Source organism: Mytilus trossulus, chromosome 8 (assembly GCF_036588685.1).
Source record: "Mytilus trossulus isolate FHL-02 chromosome 8, PNRI_Mtr1.1.1.hap1, whole genome shotgun sequence".
NCBI lineage: Eukaryota > Metazoa > Mollusca > Bivalvia > Mytilida > Mytilidae > Mytilus > Mytilus trossulus.
In genome coordinates this window covers 72171513-72194431 of record NC_086380.1, presented here as the reverse complement: position 1 = coordinate 72194431, position 22919 = coordinate 72171513, and the positions used below count along the sequence as shown (strand labels likewise).

At 33.1% G+C, this 22919-nt stretch overlaps 1 protein-coding gene across 1 annotated transcript in view; it reads right to left on the bottom strand.

Annotated features, from left to right (window-relative positions):
- Positions 1-581: 581 nt before the first annotated feature.
- LOC134727957 (ankyrin-1-like) overlaps positions 582-22919 on the bottom strand; it is a 34051-nt gene continuing 11713 nt past the window's right edge. The window contains exons 3-4 of the mRNA XM_063592356.1: positions 2860-3095; positions 582-1610 (exon numbers count right to left, since the gene is read on the bottom strand). Of these exons, the coding sequence (XP_063448426.1) occupies positions 582-1610; positions 2860-3095 (1265 nt within the window). The remainder of the gene's footprint in view (positions 1611-2859; positions 3096-22919) is intronic.

Genomic DNA, 22919 nt, shown 5'->3' with positions numbered 1-22919 from the left:
TGTTGCTCAGTTTTGACTTTTCTATGGAGAGATTTTTGTGATCTTTCTTGTCTTTTCGTGGTTTTCCGGGGTTTTTCATAGCATTGTCAGTTTATCTTGACTTATAACATGTATAAATTTTGAATTTACTTTTCTGACATTTTTGGTGATCTTATTATGTTCTAATTGGACTCATGGTATTCGATTGCCATATTGTTGTCTTCTCTTTTTTTCTTATGCTTTGTTGACTATTGATTTTAAATAACATCATCGACATCTGTTGATTTGGTACTAAATTCAATTTCAATTAATCCATTATCCGTTCGTTAAACTAAGTGGCCACATTTCTTACATGTAAATATACAAATTATATTTTATATCATTATTTCAATTGAAAAAGACAATATTCAACAGAACTATGTGTCCACTACATGTACGGTATTGAAATAACGCAAAAATCTGCACTTTTGTATCTTCAATCCATTTAATTAGGGAGTTTCCGTATTAAATTCTACTCGGAGTTCGGTATTTGTGTTATTTTACTTTTCCATTACATACGTAGCTAAGGTCGATGTTTCAATTAAAAAATTGTTCAAGCCTTTTCATAACACATTTTGCAGGTTTACATAAAGTGGTTCTTTTTCAAATTGTTTCAACTGCGTAACAATGTCGTGGTGACATTTTTCTTTAGCGATACATAAAGGCGTTTTAAAGTTTTTCCCAAATATATTTTGATCTGCTTTGCTTTCGAGGAGGTATTGCACTATTTGTAAATGACCCTTTTCGCAACTTTTGTACAACGGACTTTGGTCCTGGCACTGGTAATCAACTGAACATAAATTAGGATCGGCTTTGTTCTTAAGCAACATTTTGACAATTTCGAAATATCCATTCTCCGAAGCTTTAAACAGGGGAGGTTCAACGTTCTGGTGGTCCAGTTGTAAGTTAGGATTCGCTTTGTCATTAAGCAGCAATTTTATAATAGTCTTCCATCCATATGTTGCGCTTATACATAAAGGGGACAGGCTTATATCCATTGAGTCAAGTCTACATAAGTTTGGATCACTTTTGTTTTGGAGTAATAAAAGAACTATATCAGAAAATCCCCTTTCTGAGGCTACACATAAGGAAGAATCTATTGTTATAATGGTTTCTGCTTCTGAAAACATAACGGCGTGTCTCTTGTTTATTTCAAAATAAACAACTCTATCAACATCCGCATTGTAATCAATTAACAATTTAACAATATCTATAAAACCCTCTCTTGAAGCTATGTACAGAGGATGTAAACCATCTTTAGTTCTTAAATTACTGTCAGCCCCGTGTTTCAGTAATAGTTCGGCTGCATTAGTATGACCATATTTTGAAGCAATGCATAAGGATGATTGTCCGCAATGCATGATATCCTCAGAGAGTATATTTGGATCAAATTTGCCTTCGAGTAACAAACGTACAACCTCGGTATGACCTAGTCTTGCAGCTATAAAAAGTGGAGATTTCCGATTTCCACAAATAGTAATGTCACATTCATTTTCAAGTAATACTTCAACAATATCGGTGTGTCCTTTATTTGCTGCGATATATAGTGGTGTTTCCTCGTTTTCAAGACGTACATTGGGATTTGCCTTGTTCTTTAGTAATAGTTTTACAATTTGCTTATGTCCTTTCTCAGAAGCTATATGCAGCGGTGTTTTTCCTTTTTTAAATGCATTAGTAGAACAATTATAAGTAAGCAAAAGTTTCACCATTCTAAAATCATCATTTTCGGAAGCGATAAACAAAGACGTTGTTCCGAATTTATTCATGACATTTACGTCAAATTTGACGTCTAATAACGTTTTCATAATATCGAGATATTTTTGCTGTGATACAACTAACAAAGGCGATTTATCTTTTAGCATTCGTAAATTTTCTAATAAATTTGATTTGCTACGTATATGCTCTATAAATTTTAGCCTAAAATTTAAATGCTGTAGCTGTTTATTTGTAAATACGTTTTCTACATATCCTTCATTGATGTCTTTGCACAATCTTTCCAGATAATCTGATTCTTTTTCGACCGGTACGGAAATGACTTGTGAGTGTTTTTCTTGAAACCGTTCGTTGATTTCAAGATGAAACCTGTCCCGTATAATATCGGAATGACTCCGTCGCAATATGACGTCAAACATATGTTGTCCATAAAAAGAAACGATAGTGTCAAACCATTTGTCGTGAATAATACTGTATGCATCTGTCTGCACTCTAACATATGTATTTGCTAACATCATTAAATGGTCCTTTACAACTTTAAGCGAAAGCGCAAGCGATGTTTTGACATTATCCGATATTTCATGTAGGATATCTTTAAAATGTTGACTTTCAATATCATGTTTACTGATTTTATTATTGAATATTACAAACAATCCTAGTACTGTAAAAGTTGTTTGATCGGGTGTATTTAAGAATGAAGTTAAATCATCCTCAATCACTTGAGTTGGATGTTTAAAAAAAGTGGTTATACTGCTAAACCTATGTGTCGAGTAAAATTGGCACAAAAGTGGTAAACAATCATATTCATAAAACTCTTTTAAATCCTCAACAAGTTTTACGTCTTTTGGAGTAAGATACGATTTAGCAATTAATTTTCGTTCTTCTTTGGTCAAATTATATTGAGGTGATAGTATGTCATGTTGGCATGATGAAAGAATATCAACATTTTGAAACTGAGCTTCATTAAATATATGAGTTTTGCAGGTAAACAGACATTTTAACAATCCATCTTCAAAACACATTTTAATTTTAGTTGACAAATCTTTCCATTTCATTAATTTGTGTATATCTAAAGAATGTTTGCCGCACACATCATCAAAAACAAACACCTGTTTTTTTTCCTCTCACGTAATATGTCATTAAATCTTTTGGTGAATGCATGGCCAGTATTTGATATTTCTGTTCTTGTTTTAAGTTTAATGCTACACGACGGGCGGCAGTTGATTTTCCACTTCCTGAAAAACCTATTACAGTTACGACATTATTGCTCTGAATTTTATCCATTAAGCTATCTATTGCTGTCGTCAAAACAACTACACTTTTATCTATTTTTGACCATTCATCTATAACAGAATCTTGAATATCTGAAAGTGAAACGTCTAATGACTAAGTTTTATAAACTTAAAATAACTATATATTTGTATTACATTATCTTAACTATATCAGTATCACCCCGTATAACCCCGATACAAATGAATCCGGACGTTGACGCGTTCGAAGCGATAGTCAGGACAACATTTGGGATTACAACAATTTCGAATGCCTCTTTAAAACTTATACGAGTATATATAAATATGTCAATGTGCATGATAGTTTATTTATTCAATTATACAGTTATTGTAAATTTTAGATATTGCATAGGACGTTTGATAAAACTGCTCGATGCAAAACGCACAGACATGCTGCAATTTCATACGTTTTATGAGATAAACAATGCTGAATATCTTTTCGTACATACACATTTGCGTATTAATACCTTAGGCAATAATAAATAACTATACGTTGCATTACTGTGTGCCTTCAAATGATCTGTAGAACTTAGAATAAACGCAATATCATTCTAAATAAGTTTTCTCTTGCTGTATTGTTCGTTCCACCAAATCTGTCACTGTTAACATTAAATAATCACTGTACAGTTCGTTGACAAAAGCAGTCACAAATCACTTTCTTGTCAAGGTATTCGAAATGGTGTCGGCGACTCTATTTCGATATTTTATTGTAAATTTTTATATCTGTTAACTTAGTCAAATTAATTGAACTTATAATATCAATTTAATGTTTAACCAACGCACATCAGATAGGAATGTTTTTATTGAAAATTGTGACTTCAATGTTATTCCAGATGAAATTAACAGTTAATACATATATTCCAAAGAAAGTATAGTACAGTCAATACAACTTGAATGACTTACTTTTCACAATTTAAGCATTTCTAAATACCGATGTTTGTCCACATTCCTAGACGAAAGCAGACATAAGATCTCGTTGAACTTAGATTGCCGAATGACTTACATGACATTCCAACTGCTTTATTTTAGTTTTTTTTTTACATCTAAAGCTTTGTAGATGTGGTGTGATGGCCATTGAGACAACTTTCCACCTAACTTTAAATGAAGTGGGTGTTTTTATAAAACAATTATTATAGTCCTGGGCAATGTACAACATTTCACAATGAGGAAAACCTATACCATATATAGTCTGCTAAAAAAGACCCCGATATAAAAAAAACCAAACAAACATGTGAAATAATTAAAACGAGGAAACTAACATATATATTGATAACTTAAAAACTATGTGTTCAAGAAAAATCAAATATAAAGACAGATCTATTTAACCAATGTACTGCAGGCTCCTGACGTTGGACCGACACACAACAAAATGCTGCGGGATTAAACAAGAGAGCCCCCAACCCTCTCCTTTACACGGGACACTCGCGTAACAGCACAACATGATAAAAAAACTAGTGTAAAGTTGCAATTAGCTCAACTCAAAATGTTGGTACAAGGCACACACCCCATATACATAAAATATCGACAAAGGAGTATTTAAATAACTGATAGTTATTTCAAAGCGAATTACAACTATAGGAGGTAAATCATGTACCTAAATTATGATCATACCAAAGTATAATTTAAAAGATGCAAAATTCATTGACAAACGCAATATTTTGTCAACGAAGCGTACAGTACAAAAAGGTGTAATGACAACGAAGCGTACGCAACATGAAAACAAAGACACTTTAAAACGTATTATTCTTTATCTAGACACAACATAAAGAAACGATCTTTACAAGTTTGTTAATTTTAAATATGAATATTTCAAAAATGTATGTTTTAAAAGCTATGAGGTACGAGAAATATTAATTTTTGAGTATTTAAAAATACCAAGCACGTTTTATCATTGATATCGTCGGGCGTTTTTGAATGTTTGTATATAAAGATGTCACATATTTGAAAAACCTTTTAGTAACTGATGAGTATTTTGGCACAGAATATATTGGAGCAAAATATCCGAAGAATAGATATTAGATTTTCTTTAAAAGTATTATTTTTTATTGTCTGAACTCAGTGTTACACGGTGTGTTCGATTCGAACGCGTCAACGTCCGGTTTTCATCTGTATCGGGGTTAAACAGGGTGAGTATATTGTAATATTAATCACTTTAAAAGGCGAGCAATGTATATGAATAATCATACTACACACACAACACGTTTTCGAGATCTTTTGGCACACGAATAGTAATCTATGAATTAACCGTGACGTGTTGTAATCGTTTTACTAGAAGAGGGACGAAAGATACCAAAGGGACAGTCAAACTCATAAATCTAAAAGAAACTGACAACGCCATTGCTAAAAATGAAAAAGACAAACAGACAAACAATAGTACACATGACACAACATAGAAAACTAAAGAATACACAACACGAACCCCACCAAAACCTAGGGATGAACTCAGGTGCTCCGGAAGGGTAAGTTGATTCTCATAACGGTTGGTTGATGCATGGCTGAAGACACATACACTGTCTACCAGTATGTTTAAAAATCTGTTAACCATCTGTTCTATTTTCTATAATATCTATATATATAATTTGGTTTTGTCGTAATGATACAAAAATTTGATTTTGTTACTACACGAACAGAAAAAAGAACGGTATTTTGTCGGAATCATGTAAGCAAAACATTACTAGATGATCTCCATTTTCCTTAGCTGGATATTTCTGAGACACAACGTTTCATTTAGTTTATAACTTAAAAAAAAAAGAGACAAAAATAGGAAGTGTTTATTCTATGATCTTCAGGTAACACTTAAAAGCATGTTTATTTTTTTTTCTATTATACTCTTATAGATTGTGGTAATTGATAATTGAAATTATCTATTTTGACAAAAAGTTGCAATAACTTATAACGAAAAAAGCATTATAGTGAAGGTAGTCAGCATAGCTGTTGTGAAAGTATGCATTCGAGTGTACGTGATACTCAATAGAATGTTTGCATGAATAGCATGAACTTGGCGCAACCTATGATAGAAATAAATGTATTATGAAAGCAATTTTTTAACAATTTTCGCCTTCTTGGAAAACAACTGTTTGTAGAGAACTTTGTTGCGTTCAAGAGCATACCTTCGTCTGTATGGCTATTAATAACACAATTGTATATTAAAATAAACAGCTGCTCCATGAGCGCATGATACGCCCGACGTCTTGTGTGGAAGTTTTATGCAATAATCATCAATAGTTTCTGGGAGAGTTTTAAGCAATAACCATTTATTGGTTTTGAGATACGGCGGGACATGTGAAACCCCCTCTCCCTATTTTCTTTTTACCAAAAACTAATTATCACTAAAATAAAACTTTGAATCAAACCAAAAAGTATACAGATCTTTAGATTAATATAACAAAGAAATGTGAACAGTTTCAAGCAATAATCATAAATTGTTTCTGAGATACGGCGGAACATGTAAAAAAAACCTGCCCTTTTTTGTAAAAAACTCAATAACTCAAAAAGAAAATTTTGAGTCATCACCCAAAAGTAAACAGATCTTTAGATTAATATGACAAAGATGTATGTAAAATTTTAAGCAATAATCATAAATGTTTTTTTGAGATACGGCACGACATGTAAAAAAAACCTCCCCCTTTTTTTTTACAAAATACTCAATAACTCAAAAATAAAATTTTGAATTAACACCAAAAAGTAAAGAGATCTTGAGATTAATATAACAAAGAAGTGTGTAAAGTTTTGAGCAATAATCAGTAATCGTTTTTAAAATACGGCGCGACATGTAAAAAAAAAGCCTCCCCCTTTTTTACAAACACTCAATAACTCAAAAATTTAATTTTGAAGCATCACCAAAAAGTATACAGATATTAAAATTAATATAACTAAGAAGTGTGTAAAGTTTTAAGCAATGATCAAGAATCGTTTTTTATTACCGTACGATATGTGAAAAAAACATTTCCCTGTTTTAGTTGCAAAGTGCCGTAACTCAAAAAGTGTAAATCTTATTTTCACCAAAAAGTATACAGATACTATATTAAGTTTCAAAAAATTTAGATATTAAGTCGTTCTCAAGTTTTCGTGCGACATGTTTACGACGGACAGACAGACGGACAGACAGACGGAAAGGACACCGGACATTTGCATACCATAACACGTCCCGTCAAAACTTTGACGGGCGTATAAAAACTACTGCGAATTAGAATTTGAAGAAAATATCATCATTCGTCAAATCAAGAAATGATAAGATACAAATAATTTAAAAACGATATTTTTTTTAAATTACTGTTATAGTTTGGTGAGTTTGGGAATTCTCTTTAAGTTTCTTATGCCTTTCAACATAAAAATGGTAGCATACGCTATAAATTTATTACTTTGGGATTTCATAACGCATATTTCGTTAATAGTGACAAACACAAAGGTAAAACATGCTACACAGAAGAGCAAGTGGTCAGTATGCTGGAGTTTCTTATCGACAACATATTTGTTGAGTTTAGAGGCAGACTTTTCCAACAAATTGTCGGCATTCTATTGGAACAAACTGTGCGCCTCTTCTTGCCGACCTCTTCTCATATTCATATGAATCGGAGTTCCTCCAGACACTTGTCAAAAACAAGAGGATCAAAGAAGCCAGATTTTTTAATTTCACTTTCAGATATATTGATGATGTTCTTTCCATAAACAATCCGAACTTTTCTGTTTGGTTTCCATGAATATATCCCCCAGAACTGCAGACACGGCTTCCTCTGCCTCATTTATATCTCGAATTTGACTTACACAGTCATCTCAGTACCAGAATCTATGACAAACGAGACGATTTTAAATTTGAAATTATAGATTTCCCCCCACCTAAGAAGCAATATACCAACGTCACCTGCATATGGGATATATATTTCCCAACTTATTCAATATTCTAAAACTTGCAGCTCCTGCTCAGACTTTGTAAAACATCATCAGTGTCTGAGTAGAAAGTTTATGAACCAGGGATATGTCAAAGAACGTCATTTCCTTTTTCTAAAAAAAGTTCATCGGAAGGTACCAAAAACCTTGTTGATAAATATTCCGTATCAACTTCTAAAATAATACACGATGGTCTTGATGTATAGATTCTGCGTACTGATGTTGTTTATCATCTTAACAACGTGTTTCATAGTTCTTTCATTTGTCTTTGTTTTATTATTAATATTGCTTTTACTGTTGAATGGTCTTATGTGATATCCGTTTGACGTGGCTCGGCACTCGTCAATGTGTTTGTATTGGCTTTCATTTTTTAGTGGTTTGTTTTATGTATGTGACTTTTTGTATTTCTATTGTTCTTATAACGTGACTCTGTACGTTAAGAGATCCCGTCAGTATGATATTGTTCTATAATATGTTATTATGACATGTTTCTATTATGAATTACTATATACGTTGAACCACAAACGTCAAAATCATTCAATCGCGTAGTGGAAACAACTATTTTTGGATTGTTATAAATTCTATATATAACTTTTGGACTAGTTGAAATCTCGGTCTATTTTTGAAATTTATTCTTACAAACTTTTGATTTTTTAACCCTGTATGCTAGCATTGCCTATGTAAATTTTAAAATTGTTTGTATGCACATTGAACGACAAATTTATGTGACGTATAAAAAATTCTGACGTCAGACACGCATATCAATCAATGTATTCGTAGATAGTAGATGTTTTTTGTGTTCTGTTAAATTGTTCCTTTTAAAATTGTTATACATGATGATTGATGTACCCATATTTTGACTATTTTATTGTTTATTTAACACATCAATGTAAACATAACGGAATTTGATAAGATTGTCATTAAAGTGTAAAGTGCGCTATAGAACCAGGTTTAATCCACCATTTTCTACATTTGAAAATGCCTGTACCAAGTCAGGAATATGACAGTTCTTGTCCATTCGTTTTATATGCGTTTTGTTATTTGATTTTGCATATGATTATGGACTTTCCAAATTGATTTTTCTCTAAGTTCAGTATTTTTGTGATTTTTCTTTTTATGATCATACCACACATCAAGTTTTTATTCATCATTGGTTTCTATTTATTGGTTTGAGATCGTCGGGATAACGCTATATCAGAATCCGAACTCAAAACATTTTAAAGTGTTATTTTATTTTCTAGAGACCATAATGCAAATCGGTGTTAAACTAAACAAACTAAAAGTGTTTTGCGGATAATCAAAACAAGCGCAACCAGAGAAATGTAAACTTTGTTCAAACACTTGACAATATATAAAATATATTTTGATAACAAATTAAACACAATGAACTTTAATTTGAAAATAAAAAAATACCTTTTATAGCTGGTGGTAAATTTGCATCCAAACGCTTGTACCTCAATGCCTCGCATTTTTCTTTAAATATGGTGCCGCCAAGTCTAACAATTGCCTGTTTAAATTTTTTGATTAGAGATAAAAATTGAAATACATATACCCTCCCTTTTAGGCACATATCACGGCTAAATGTAAAGTGTGTGGTATCAATACGCAGTTCGAAAGTGGTTCTGCATTTTGTCTATTATATAAATATGAAAGTAAATGTTCAAATTAATTAATTTGTACACAAATTATGACCAAGTGAGCATTTAAAGAAACAGCAAAGTTTTTATTGTTACATGCGTTATGAGTTGATTTATGTTTGATGTTTCGTATTTTTTTTAACCCGACCGTTCATAGGTCCATAAATCATTATAACGTTAACACTTTTTTGACGTTAAAATGAGTAGCGACAGAGCATAACGTTTATGTAATGTATTACTTCCAACATACTGGGGCCAAAAATGAATTATTTCACCATAATTAAAAATTATAAAAAAATAAATTTTCAAAGTTTTGAGAATATAAATTAAAATTTAAAGGTCTCTATGGTTATTCACTTAAATTTCTATAGTTATTCACTTACATGTCCATGGTCATTCACTTAAATGTCTATAGTTATTTACTTAAATGTCTATGGTTATTCACTTAAATGTCTATAGTTATTCACTTAAATGTCCATGGTAATTAACTTAAATGTCCATGGTCATTCACTTAAATGTCCATGGTTACTCACTGAAATGTTCATGCTCATTCACTTAAATGTCCATGGTTATTCACTTAAATATCTATGGTTATTTACTAAAATGTCTATGGTAATGCACTTAAATGTTCATGGTTATTCACTTAAGTGTATTTGTTTATTCACTTAAATGTCAATGGTTATTCACGTTAATGTCCAAGGTTATTCACTTAAATGTCCATGGTTATTCACTTAAATGTCCATGGTTATTCATTTAAATGTCCATGGTTATTCACTTAAATGTTTATCTGTTAATCACACATTTACTCGACTAACTTTTAAAAAATTTACATTAATCACGCGTTAGTAAATCTTATTATTTTCTTCTTTGCCTCACACGAGCAGCTATAGTTTCGACTTCCAAAATTCACCAGTTCTGTAATATCTGACTATCAGTCCAAAGTATCAGTATGAATTTGTTGCATAGGGCGGTTTAACAGTCTATCTTCAATAAGAGACGTATTTAATTCAAGTTTCAGAATTGCATTTTTTTCACTGGTGCAACTTTCTTCTTTGCAATCAATAGCGAGCTATGATTTCCAAATGCGATTACAATTTATGCACATGATCCGCAGGCTTTTCGATTGCATCAGTAAAATGTTGATAGGCAAGTTATTCGTGTGAAAAATGTTGTCTAGGTGGGAAATCTCAAGTTTAAAAATCATTCGTGTCTCTTTTTTCTCTGTCTCTCTGTAAAATGACGTCCGAAGATAACGGTTCGTCCCAATCTACTTTAATCTACTAATATTCCAACTGGATCGTACACTAGTGATTAGTGGTGGTGTATATCGCTTTTTGTTGTAATGCTATCATCTACTGCATGCAAATGTGAGTGTGTCATTTTCTGTGTCCATCGCAAACCAAGTATCTTGACAAATTTGTCTTCGTCTAGCACATTTTCGGATGAGCAACAGTCTTGTAGTTCTTTACATTTCGACGCCCATGAGCGTAAGATAAGGGCATACGATATAATTACATGGAGGTTTTAACGTTGCTAACGTAAAATGATATTTTCGCAACGTCAAACTATTACATATCGGGGAATGATGCATTTTTCGACTGATTTTTATCATTCAAACTGATTAAATTTAAAAACAAGTGCATGGACCGTTATTATTTAAAACGGCAATTTACTTCATTTTGCAAGGAGATTATGTTTTATAAAACTGTAATTTTAAAATTTTGATACACATGCAGCAAAAAAAGGACTTATTCCTCTATTCATGAACATTTGATAAATATGAGGTATTTTTAAAAAACAATTTGTTTATTTTTTAAAACAAAAAAAGTGATGTCTTTGTTTCGATAAAAGAAATGCGGACACAAATCTGATTTTGAGCAAATATACAAGCTAGACTAACAGTTGTACGTTTGTCGCTGCGGTTAAATAAAATTATGATGGGCGAGGTTTGCGACTCTCTACGTACATGATGGTGAGGTATGTATTGAATCATTTTTAATTTGTCCGTATTTCTGTTAAAGTGTGAGGTCACGATTTAGACGCTTCTGTTCTCAGTTGTGCAATACTGCTGCTGTACAGCTGTCATAGCCTCTAGCCTTTGTTTGTCTTGTATTATTTTTAATTTTAGTTTCTTGTGTACAATTTAGAGTTTAGTATGGCGTTCATTATCACTGAACTAGTATATATATTTGTTTAGGGGCCAGCTGAAGGACGCCTCCGGGTGCTGGAATTTCTCGCTGCATTGAAGACCTGTTGGTGACCTTCTGCTGTCTGCTCTATGGTCAAGTTGTTGTCTCTTTGACACATTCCCCATTTCCGTTCTCAATCTTATATAGTAAGGTAGGGTGTTATTCTTTATTCCAAGGTAACTTGGCTATTTGTTTACATGGTAACTAATACAATTTGCCTTATATACATCTTAGAATTGTCCGTTTTCAGACTTGTTGGCAGTACTCCCTATACCAGCAGCTTCAATTTCATAAATTTCTCCAAGTAAATCTCTCTAATTTTGTGACCTACTAATATTTCCATCAATGATGTACGTGTGTGATCTGACTTTCAAGGAGCTCATTGATAAACATCTTAAAAGGTCACCAAGTTGAAGACTATGCGTTGGTTACGGCACAAATTTTGTAAAATGGGCCAATGGGGCAACTATATGACTTACAATTACAAAGAGGTCTAGCACGTATGAAGCTCTGTTTAAGCTATAATGTCAATACGTCACACTGAGTTGATGTTATAATGAATACCGGCAGCAATAACGTAATGTTTTTGCGTTACTTCCAATAAGGTATCACTCCAAGTGACTGAAATTCAAGTTTAAACTAATTTTTTGGGAAATATGTGATATCTTATTAGTTCTTTCAACCTTTTCGGTTGAAAGACCTATTAGTTTTGTTTTGATTATTATTTTTTTTCTTCCGTCTAATTTTTTTCCTTCGCTGTTTTTTGGTTTCGCAAGATGTCTCTTATAAATTTGGAATATGATATCGAACAGTTTATATGCTTTTGTAACCAACTCTGCTTAACCGAATACTTTCCCATATAAGAGTTATCTCCTCGAACACTGTTTTTCTTGTTATCTCTAAGGCTTCGCAACTGTATAAGAAACGGACAAATTTATTTTTCCAAATGGCTCGTTATATCCTCAGGATGTTCTGTTTTATTTTGACCGAAGCTTTACGAAGACTCCATATGAGAGTTATTTCTTCTTTTGTATTCGATATATATTTAACTGGAAAACCATAAGTGATAGGGGCCTAGGATCTTTTGGTTTGAAGTCTTTGGTCCAAAAAAATGAAAACGAGGTTAAGGTCAAAGGTCAAGGTCATGTTCAAATTTTTTATTTAGCTTGTTATCTCTCATTTTCAGAATCTTATAAGATATCGACAAAATATTTTCACGCAATAGTTAGTTGCGACATGTCGTAACACATTAATTTTAATCTAAGGGTACTTTAACATTTGATGCGAGTTTTTCCCCCTTTTATATCTAATATCAGTCATATGGTTATATAACTCATTAACAATATAAAGTAGAAACCTAGAGTCTTTTGATTTGAGGTCCTTGGTTTATGACTTTGAAATTGAGCTCAAGGTCATATGTTAATTAAACGTTCTATATTTTGACCTTTGCTTTCAACTCATATGTATTTATGTTAAAGCTATTAGACTTTTTGAATTAGGTTGCAAGCAATATCACGTTGCAAAAGTCAACTGGAAGTGACCTTATGTAAACCGGAAGTAGCTAATTTTTGTAATAAATTATTGTAAAAGTATGTAAAATCATATATTTTAGGAATCAGCGTCAAATAAACTATAAGACAATTCCAGAAGTTACACATTTTGAACCGAAAGTAGAATTTGTTGGCCTTATTTATATCTTTTTGTATAAAAACCTTATATTTTTGGAATCAGCGTACACTAAGCTGTCATTTGATGCTGAAATTAATATTTTAAAACCAAATTTTTATATTTTCATATCAAAATAGATCCTTACTAGTTAAAAGACCTTCAATTAATTGGTTTTTATTTTTGTTATTATTTTACATGTTAAGCGAAAACAAGCCACTGGTTGCCAGGGATACACCACAAAGAAATAATGTATACGTATTTCAACATTTTAAGTACTAAAAATCTCTAGGTAACCTACATATGCATAAATATGTCACAAATAGTCGGAATATTTTGTAAGAAAGAAGGCCTAAGAAGGTTGGTACAATTCCTGAGGGTGTTTTTTTTTCATACTGCATATTGCTACCTTATTGCATATTTAGCAAGTTCAGAAATGTACATTCTTAGACTATTAATACAACAAATTAATTAACACTTGATTCTGAGTCAAGTTTTAAGGGGGTTTAGCTTTTTATAATGACAATCCATGTCAATGTTATTGCTTGCTCTTATTAGCATCCACAGATAACCTATGATGGTTTACTTTTACAAATTGTGACTTGGAAAGAGAGTTTTCTCATTGGAACTTATACCACTTATTCTAATACCTATTTTGACTAAAAAAGACTTACATTTCCATTATTTTGGCTTAACCATTGATACCGAATGAATAGTCAAGGTATGTATTTAACACTATGGATTTTTCCATGTGAATATACGAATATATTATTTTTATCTAAGTTTTATGTAACGGTTATGTATTGGATGAACCTAAAAGTATAGATTTTGTTGTTGTTTGAAATTGATTCCATATTAGAAACTTTACTAATAAAGGCTTTGGTAAGCACTACACATACAAATTACCATTTGTGTGAACAAATTGCTAAAGGTAGATTCACAGTATAACGGTATCTCGGTTTATACATAATTAGTCAAAGTCTTTTAGTTAAATTGCAAATTTTAAGACCGATTTGCAATAAATGTTTATTTGTATGACGAAAAATAATCAGTAAGTGAGTTATTACATTATGCAAAATATTAAAAAACAAAATAACAAATTTTTTTGATAAATTAATTATCTTTTGTTTTCAACTTCAGCGGCAATTAGTTTTATACTGAGATGATAGTTGAATTAATTGACCTTTTTATATGTAGCAAGTAAACAAGTTTTTCTTTTGATTTCTTAATTTAAAAATCATATTACAAAACATATCTTCTCATAATTCGATGTAAAGGGCTTGACCGTTAAATCGCGTTATCAGAGGAAGGCAAGACTTGCGACAGTTCATGCACAGGTCAATGGAACGCGCATGTCTTAATTTAATTACCCGGCATATCAATTTTAACAGCTAAACCACTCCTCAAAATATTTTGAATGCACGGTCTGCTAGGAAGTAACTGAATATATCTAAGGTCAGATTGCTGAGTTTATTGTACGCATAATTAATGTAAATACGTATCGTAATAATTTTTCAATTTCAACAGATTATTGATTAATTAATTTCAAATCGGTCACATTCAATTTGATTATTTATAAATTATTGGACAATTTACTAAAGCAAGGATTTATATATAGTATACAAACCTCTGTCTAAAGTTATTATAATACGAGCAAATTCATGTTTATGATTGTATAATAAATTTTTGAATCGCATAATTGTAAATTCCAGTTTCATTGATATTTTCGTATCTTTTTATCGAGGTATCTATACTATTAAACGAGAAGACCTCATTTTGGGTGTCGCTTCTCTTCTTTCCACAATAAATTAATCTTCATGCCTCTGTGTCCTATATGTACAGTGCATAATCGCATCTGTCATCCATTCATATGATTATACAGATTGAGTTATTTTGGGAGAAAAACGAGAAAAAAGGCGTCCAGATATGTTTCCGTCATTGGACAAAATTTTTAGCCAGATTAGACTTCCGGTTTGCGTTTTCTGTATACTTTTATCATACATATACTACGAATAAAGTGTATTTTCTGTCTGATATCCGTCATTGGACGAAATTTTAATTCAGATTAGACCTCTGCCTACGTTTATTGTATACTTGAAAACATATACTAGGAATAAAGTGTATTTTCTGTCTGAAATTTTAAGTCAGATAAGACTTCCGGTTTGCGTTTTCTGTATACCTTTATCATACATATACTACGAATAAAGTGTATTTTCTGTCTGATATCCGTCATTGGACGAAATTTTAATTCAGATTATACCTCCGGCTTGCGTTTATTGTATACTTTGAAAACATAGGAATAAAGTTTATTTTTTTGTCTGATACCATTTTCAAGTTTACTATTCATGGCAGTCACAGAGTTTATTAAATAGAGAGTGTTTGTATAATATATCAACGATCGCCGTGGGTCGATTATTAAACTGAGAATTGAATTTTAAAGAAAATACACTTTATTTATAGTAATAAATGAAGCAGGACCTTTTCGGCACGTCGGGAACGGGTGTTTTTAAGATAGAAATTTCATGATTGACCATTTCGGGATACGGGATTTCTTTTTTCGAATTTCAGGTTGTCACGAGATATTTAATTTATATTAAATTCGGAACATCGGGATTGCATGTTCTTATGACCGGGATATCGGGATCAGGACCCCTCCCGGTGCGATCCCCCCTTTTATGAATGTTCATAATACATTGTATACAGAGTAAGCGCTAAAATTATCCATGTGTCATTAAAATTCATAGACTGAGAACTAACAAAACAAAAGGATTTTTTTGTGGAAAAAGGAGGAGCCGGGCTAGAAAAACAATTATCCTGTCCCTAACTACCTATGACTTTTGATACCTTTTCTGAATTTTACCAGTCATTAAGTTTTTTACAAAAAGAGAAGATGAGGTATGAATGCCAATGAGACAGCACTCCGCAAGAGACCAAAATGACACCGAAATTAACATTTAAAGGTCACCTTACGCCCTTCAACAATGTGCAAAGCCGATACTGCATAGTCTGATATAAAAGGCCCCGAAATGACAATGTAAAACAATTCAAATGAGAATACTAACAGCCTTATTTATTTACAAAAAATGAACGAAAAACAAATATGAAACACATAAACAAACGACAACCACTGAATTATAGGCCCCTGACTTGAATGTTCATAATATACTACATGTATGTTCATACTGAAATTAATAGAAAACAAAACTAGAGGCTCTCAAGAGCCTGTATCGCTCACCTGATTCTACTTGGGTTTTTGAAATCATATAAAAAAATATAAAATTTGGCTAAAAGTGACAACACAACCTCATTTATAAGAAAAGGAACATGTTTAATTTCATTCAAAAGTCCCCCACTGGCGGCCATCTTGGATGACGGATCGGCTACAAAGTAACAACACTTGGTCAGCACCTCATAAGGAACATTCATGCCATGTTTGGTTTTATTCCATTCAGTGGTTCTCTAAAAGAAGTCATTTGTATGCATTTCCCATAGGGTCCTATGTTAAACTAAGTTCCCTGCTGGCGGCCATCTTGGATGATGGATCAGCTACAAAGTAACAACACTTGGTCAGCACCTCATAAGGAACATTCATGCAATGTTTGGTTTTATTCCATTCAGTGGTTCTCTAAAAGAAGTCATTTGTATGCATTTCCTTATAGGGTCCTATGTTAAACTAAGTCCCCCGCTGGCGGCAATCTTGGATAATGGATCGGCTACAAAGTAACAACACTTGGTCAGCACCACATTAGGAACATTCATGCCATGTTTGATTTCATTCCATTCAGTGGTTCTCTAAAAGAAGTCATTTGTATGCATTTCCCATAGGGTCCTATGTTAAACTAAGTCCCACGCTGGCGGCCATCTTGGATGATGGATCAGCTACAAAGTAACAACACTTGGTCAGCACCACATAAGGAACATTCATGCCATGTTTGGTTTCATTCCATTCAGTGGTTCACTAGAAGAAGTGATTTGTATGCATTTCCAATAGGGTCCTATGTTAAACTAAGTCCCCCGCTGGCTGCCTTCTTGGATAATGGATCAGCTACAAAGTAACAACACTTGGTCAGCACTCCATAAGGAACATTCATGCTATGTTTGGTTTCATTCCATTTAGTGGTTCTCTAGAAGAAGTCATTTGTATGCATTTCCCATAGGGTCCTATGTTAAACTAAGTCCCCCGCTGGCGGCCATCTTGGATGATGGATCGGCTAAAAAGTAACAACACTTGGTCAACATCCCATAAGGAACATTCATGCTATGTTTGGTTTTATTCCATTCAGTGGTTCTCTAAAAGAAGTCATTTGTATGCATTTCCCATAGGGTCCTATGTTAAACTAAGTCCCCGGCTGGCGGCTATCTTGGATGATGGATCAGCAACAAAGTAACAACACTTGGTCAGCACCTCATAAGGAACATTCATGCCATGTTTGGTTTCATTCCATTCAGTGGTTCTCTAAAAGAAGTCATTTGTATGCATTTCCCATAGGGTCCTATGTTAAACTAAGTCCCCCGCTGGCGGCCATCTTGGATGATGGATCGGCTACAAAGTAACAACACTTGGTCAGCACCCCATAAGGAACATTCATGCTATGTTTGGTTTTATTCCATTCAGTGGTTCTCTAAAAGAAGTCATTTGTATGCATTTCCCATAGGGTCCTGTGTTAAACTAAGTCCCCTGCTGGCGGCCATCTTTGATGATGGATCGGCTACAAAGTAACAACACTTGGTCAGCACCACATAAGGAACATTCATGCCATGTTTGGTTTCATTCCATTCAGTGGTTCACTAAAAGAAGTCATTTGTATGCATTTCCAATAGGGTGCTATGTTAAACTAAGTCCCCGCTGGTGGCCATCTTGGATAATGGATCGGCTACAAAGTAACAACACTTGGTCAGCACTCCATAAGGAATGAATATTCATGCTATGTTTGGTTTCATTCCATTTAGTGGTTCTCTAGAAGAAGTCATTTGTATGCATTTCCCATAGGGTCCTATGTTAAACTAAGTCCCCCGCTGGCGGCCATCTTGGATGATGGATCGGCTACAAAGTAACAACACTTGGTCAGCACCCCATTAGGATAATTCATGCTATGTTTGGTTTTATTCCATTCAGTGGTTCTCTAAAAGAAGTCATTTGTATGCATTTCCCATAGGGTCCTATGTTAAACTAAGTCCCCGGCTGGCGGCCATCTTGGATGATGGATCGGCAACAAAGTAACAACACTTGGTCAGCACCTCATAAGGAACATTCATGCCATGTTTGGTTTCATTCCATTCAATGGTTCTCTAAAAGAAGTCATTTGTATGCATTTCCCATAGTGTCCTATGTTAAACTAAGTCCCCCGCTGGCGGCCATCTTGGATGATGGATCGGCTACAAAGTAACAACACTTGGTCAGCACCTCATAAGGAACATTCATGCCATGTTTGGTTCCATTCCATTCAGTGGTTCTCTAGAAGAAGTTCAAAATGTAAATTGTTAACGACGACGACGACGGACGACGACGGACGACGACGACGACGGACGACGGACGCCAAGTGGTGAGAAAAGCTCACTTGGCCCTTCGGGCCAGGTGAGCTAAAAATAGGAATTTTGAAAATAAAGAAGGAGGGTTATAAAAAAACCATTTCCCTGTCCCCAAGTACCGATTACTTCTGATACTTTTCCTGAAATTCACAAATCAGTAAATATTTTACAAAATTCTTCCTACAACACTTTACATATTTTCAACCACGCTCTAAATGCCCGCGATTTCGCGGGTGTGTTCTAGTTAAAATATGAAAACTAGATTCCAGGTATTTCTATTCAATTTACATTTCGTAATGCAGATTAAAATGGTAATGTTCCATTATCAGGTATGCTATCTATTATTAGGTCTTTCCACTTTTCGTGAAAAGACCTTTTGTTTATTACTTTTTTTTTTCTGCCGTCTGATATGCTTTTTTGTTTTATAACATTTTCTTGTTATCGTTATTCAAAAGAAACTGTTACAGTTAATGATATGATATGTTTGCAAAATTACTGTTTACAATGAGGCGAAAATTCATCATATTCAGTCGAAGGGTTTTGGTTAACCCTTATAGAATTGTTTCCTCTTATGTTTTTTAAATCATTATTTCTCCACACCCATACAAGTGATTGACCTCAGACCTTCCAATTTGATGTCACTGACCCATGACCTTGAAATTAAGGTCAATGTAAAAGGTCAAGGTCATGTTATAAATTTTTGAATTTTGCTTGTTATCGTTATTCAAAAGAAACTGTTACAGTTAATGATATGATGTGTTTGCCAAATAACTGTTTACAATAAGGCACAACTTCAACCTATTTCATTCGAAGTGTTTTGGTTAACCCTTATAGGAGTTTTCTCCACTTTTGTATTTGAAATCGGTATTTCTCCACAACTATACAAGTGATTGACCTTGGGTCTTTTGATTTGAGATCACTGACCTATGACCTTGAAATTGAGGTCAAGGTCAAGGGTCAACTTGAGGTTCTAGGTTTTGACCTTCGCTTTAAATTCTGTCTTGTTCTTTATAAAACAACTAAGTCTTCTGCATAAACCTATTAAACTTATTTTTTTATATCAGTTTGAGGTACCAAATTACATCAACAAGAAGTGACCTTTTCTAAGAAATTGTTTAAAATTTCATTCTTCTTATCGCGGTGGAAAAACCTTCAAATGTTCCCTGAAGAATTGGTTTTTAATTTATAATGGAGTTGTCTTGTGAGACATTAACACCATCAAATGCATTTAATTAATTTTTGGTACCATTCATTAGGTCTTTCCACTTTTCGTGGAAAGACCTTTTGTTTTTCCACTTTTCGTGGAAAGACCTTTTGTTTTTCTTCTGATTATTTTTTTTTTCTTTTTTTATTTCTTCTGTCGTCTGAGATGCTTTTTTGTTTTACAACATATCGAATGGATGTTTGGCCAATGATGTTGTTCAGTAATGGAGGTTTCAAAACTCACCCTGTGTTATCGAACACTTATTTTTATAGGAGTTATCTCCCCGCGTCCTCTTTTTCTTGTTATCGCTATATCTCTAAAACCGTAAAAGATTTTTACAAACTGTTTTCACCAAATTGTTCGTCTTCTCTTAAGAATGATTTATTTTGTTTTGATTGAGGTGATCAAAAGACATCTTATGGGAGTTATTTCCCTTTGAAAATTTAAAATAAACGATATGTTGGGTTAATTCATACGGTATAAGTTGTAGAGGCATACAGTCTTTTGATATGAAGTCCTTGGTCCATTTAAAGGAAATTGGGGTCAATATCAAAGGTCAAGGTCAGATTATAAATTTTGAATTTTGCTTGTTATCGTTATTCAAAAGAAACTAAGAGTTAATGATATGATATGTTTGCAAAGCAGTGTTTACAATAAGGTGCAACTTCAAGTTATTCAGTCGAAGTGTTTTGGTTAACCCTTATAGGAGTTTTCTCCCCTTATGTATTTGAAATTATAATTTCTCCACAACCATACAAGTGATTGACCTCATTCCTTTTGATTTGAGTTCACTGACCCATGACTTTGAAATTGAGGTCAAGTCAAAGGTCAAGGTCATGTTATCAATTTTGAATTTTGCTTGTTATCGTTATTCAAAAGAAACTGTTACAGTTAATGATATGATGTGTTTGCCAAATTACTGTTAACAATAAGGCGCAACTTCAACCTATGAAGTCGAAGTGTTTTTGTTAACCCTTTTTAGGAGTTTTCTCCCCTTTTGTATTTGAAATCATTATTTCTCCACAACCATACAAGTGATTGACCTGGGGCCTTCCTTTTTGAGTTCACTGACCTATGACCTTAATATTTAGATCAAGGTTGAAGGTCAAGGTCATATTCTAAATTTTGAAATTTGCTTGTCATCTATATTCAAGAGAAACTGTAACAGTTAATGATACGATGTGTTTGCTAAAATACTGTTTACAACAAGGGGCAACTTCGACCCATTGAAGTCGAAGTGTTTTTGTAAACCCTTTTAGGAGTTTTCTTCCCTTTTGTATTTGAAATCGATATTTCTCTACAACCATACAAGTGATTGACCTGGGGTCTTTTGATTTGAGATCACTGACCTATGACCTTGAAATTGAGGTCAAGATCAAACGTCAACTTGATGTTCTAGATTTTGACCTTTGCTTTAAATTAGTTTTTGTTGATTATAAAACAATTAAGTCTTCTGCATATACCTATTAATCTTATTTTTCTATATCAGTTGAGGTACCAAATTACATCAACAAGGAGTGACCCTTTCTAACATCTGTTTTTAAATTTCATTCTAATTATCTTCTCTGAAGAATTGGTTTTCAATTGTCCTTTAGCGTGTTTAGAACAGCAGTAAATCGTAAATTATATTTCAAAGTTGAGCCCCTGTTAAAAGAAACTAGTTGATAAAAGTTTTGATACGGCAGCTACAGTAATGTCTTTATAAGGCCACACCAATTTGATTCCTTGTTCGACGGACCCGCCCGCACCTATTTTTTTCAAAACAGATTTTTTTTATTTTTATTATATTCCCGCTTCCCGCATCCGGAAATGAAAACATGTCCATTTCCCGCACCGTTTTTTTGTAAATATTATAAAAAGATCGCAATATTTGTTTTTAAAATCACAGTCTAGCCTTTTATATTACGATTTTAAAGCTATCAGCACCCCACAACACTGTAAATATCTGCGATAATTTTTGTTTCAGCATGAAACCGATTTATTCCAAGCGGGAGTGCTCCGATATAAATATATTATAGCGGAAATACCAGCACATAACAAAACGTTGGTTTCTTTCCCCCTAACTTATATTCCCTACAAAAAAATGTTCGTTGTTAAAATAAAGTACAAAGAACTTCTGAAGGATTTGCCTTTAACTGTAATTATAATATATGGCGACGGTCATATCTGCTGCAGGTTTGTGCACCTGTCCTGGTTGATTCAGGGACCTGTCGTGCAGCAGTTATCATTTGTTGATGTGGTCCATTGGTATTTTTCCCGTTTGGAAATATAAATTAGATCGTTGGGTTTCCTGTTCGAATTGTGTACAATACTAAGTTGTGGTCCCTTATAGCTTGCTGGTTGGTCTTGATCAAAGCTTTGTGTAAAAGGCCGTACTTTCACTATGACTGTTATTATCAGGTTGGGACCAACCCTCCCTCAGACAACTTGGCCTTGAAGGGGTCATTTTACCATGTAACTGTTTACTGTTGTAGAAAAGAAAATAGAAATACTAAAGATTTGTATAGTGCTACTATACAAAACCTTTGACAACTTAGAATTTTTTACTAAAAAAGAGGAGAAATACATTATATTTTAAACAAATTTTCTAAAAGAGCCTTTAAGAGGGATGGGTCCACTTGTTTTGAATAATATTAAACTGTTAAAGTAAATGTGTTAACATGGTTAAAGTCCAGGAATATTACAAAATTCTTGGAAATTTTTTGACCATTTAATGCCAAATATTATAGTTCTTTGGGAAAATACAAGCCCTTTTGTACTTGAAGTGTTTTTACAAAAAAAATATATT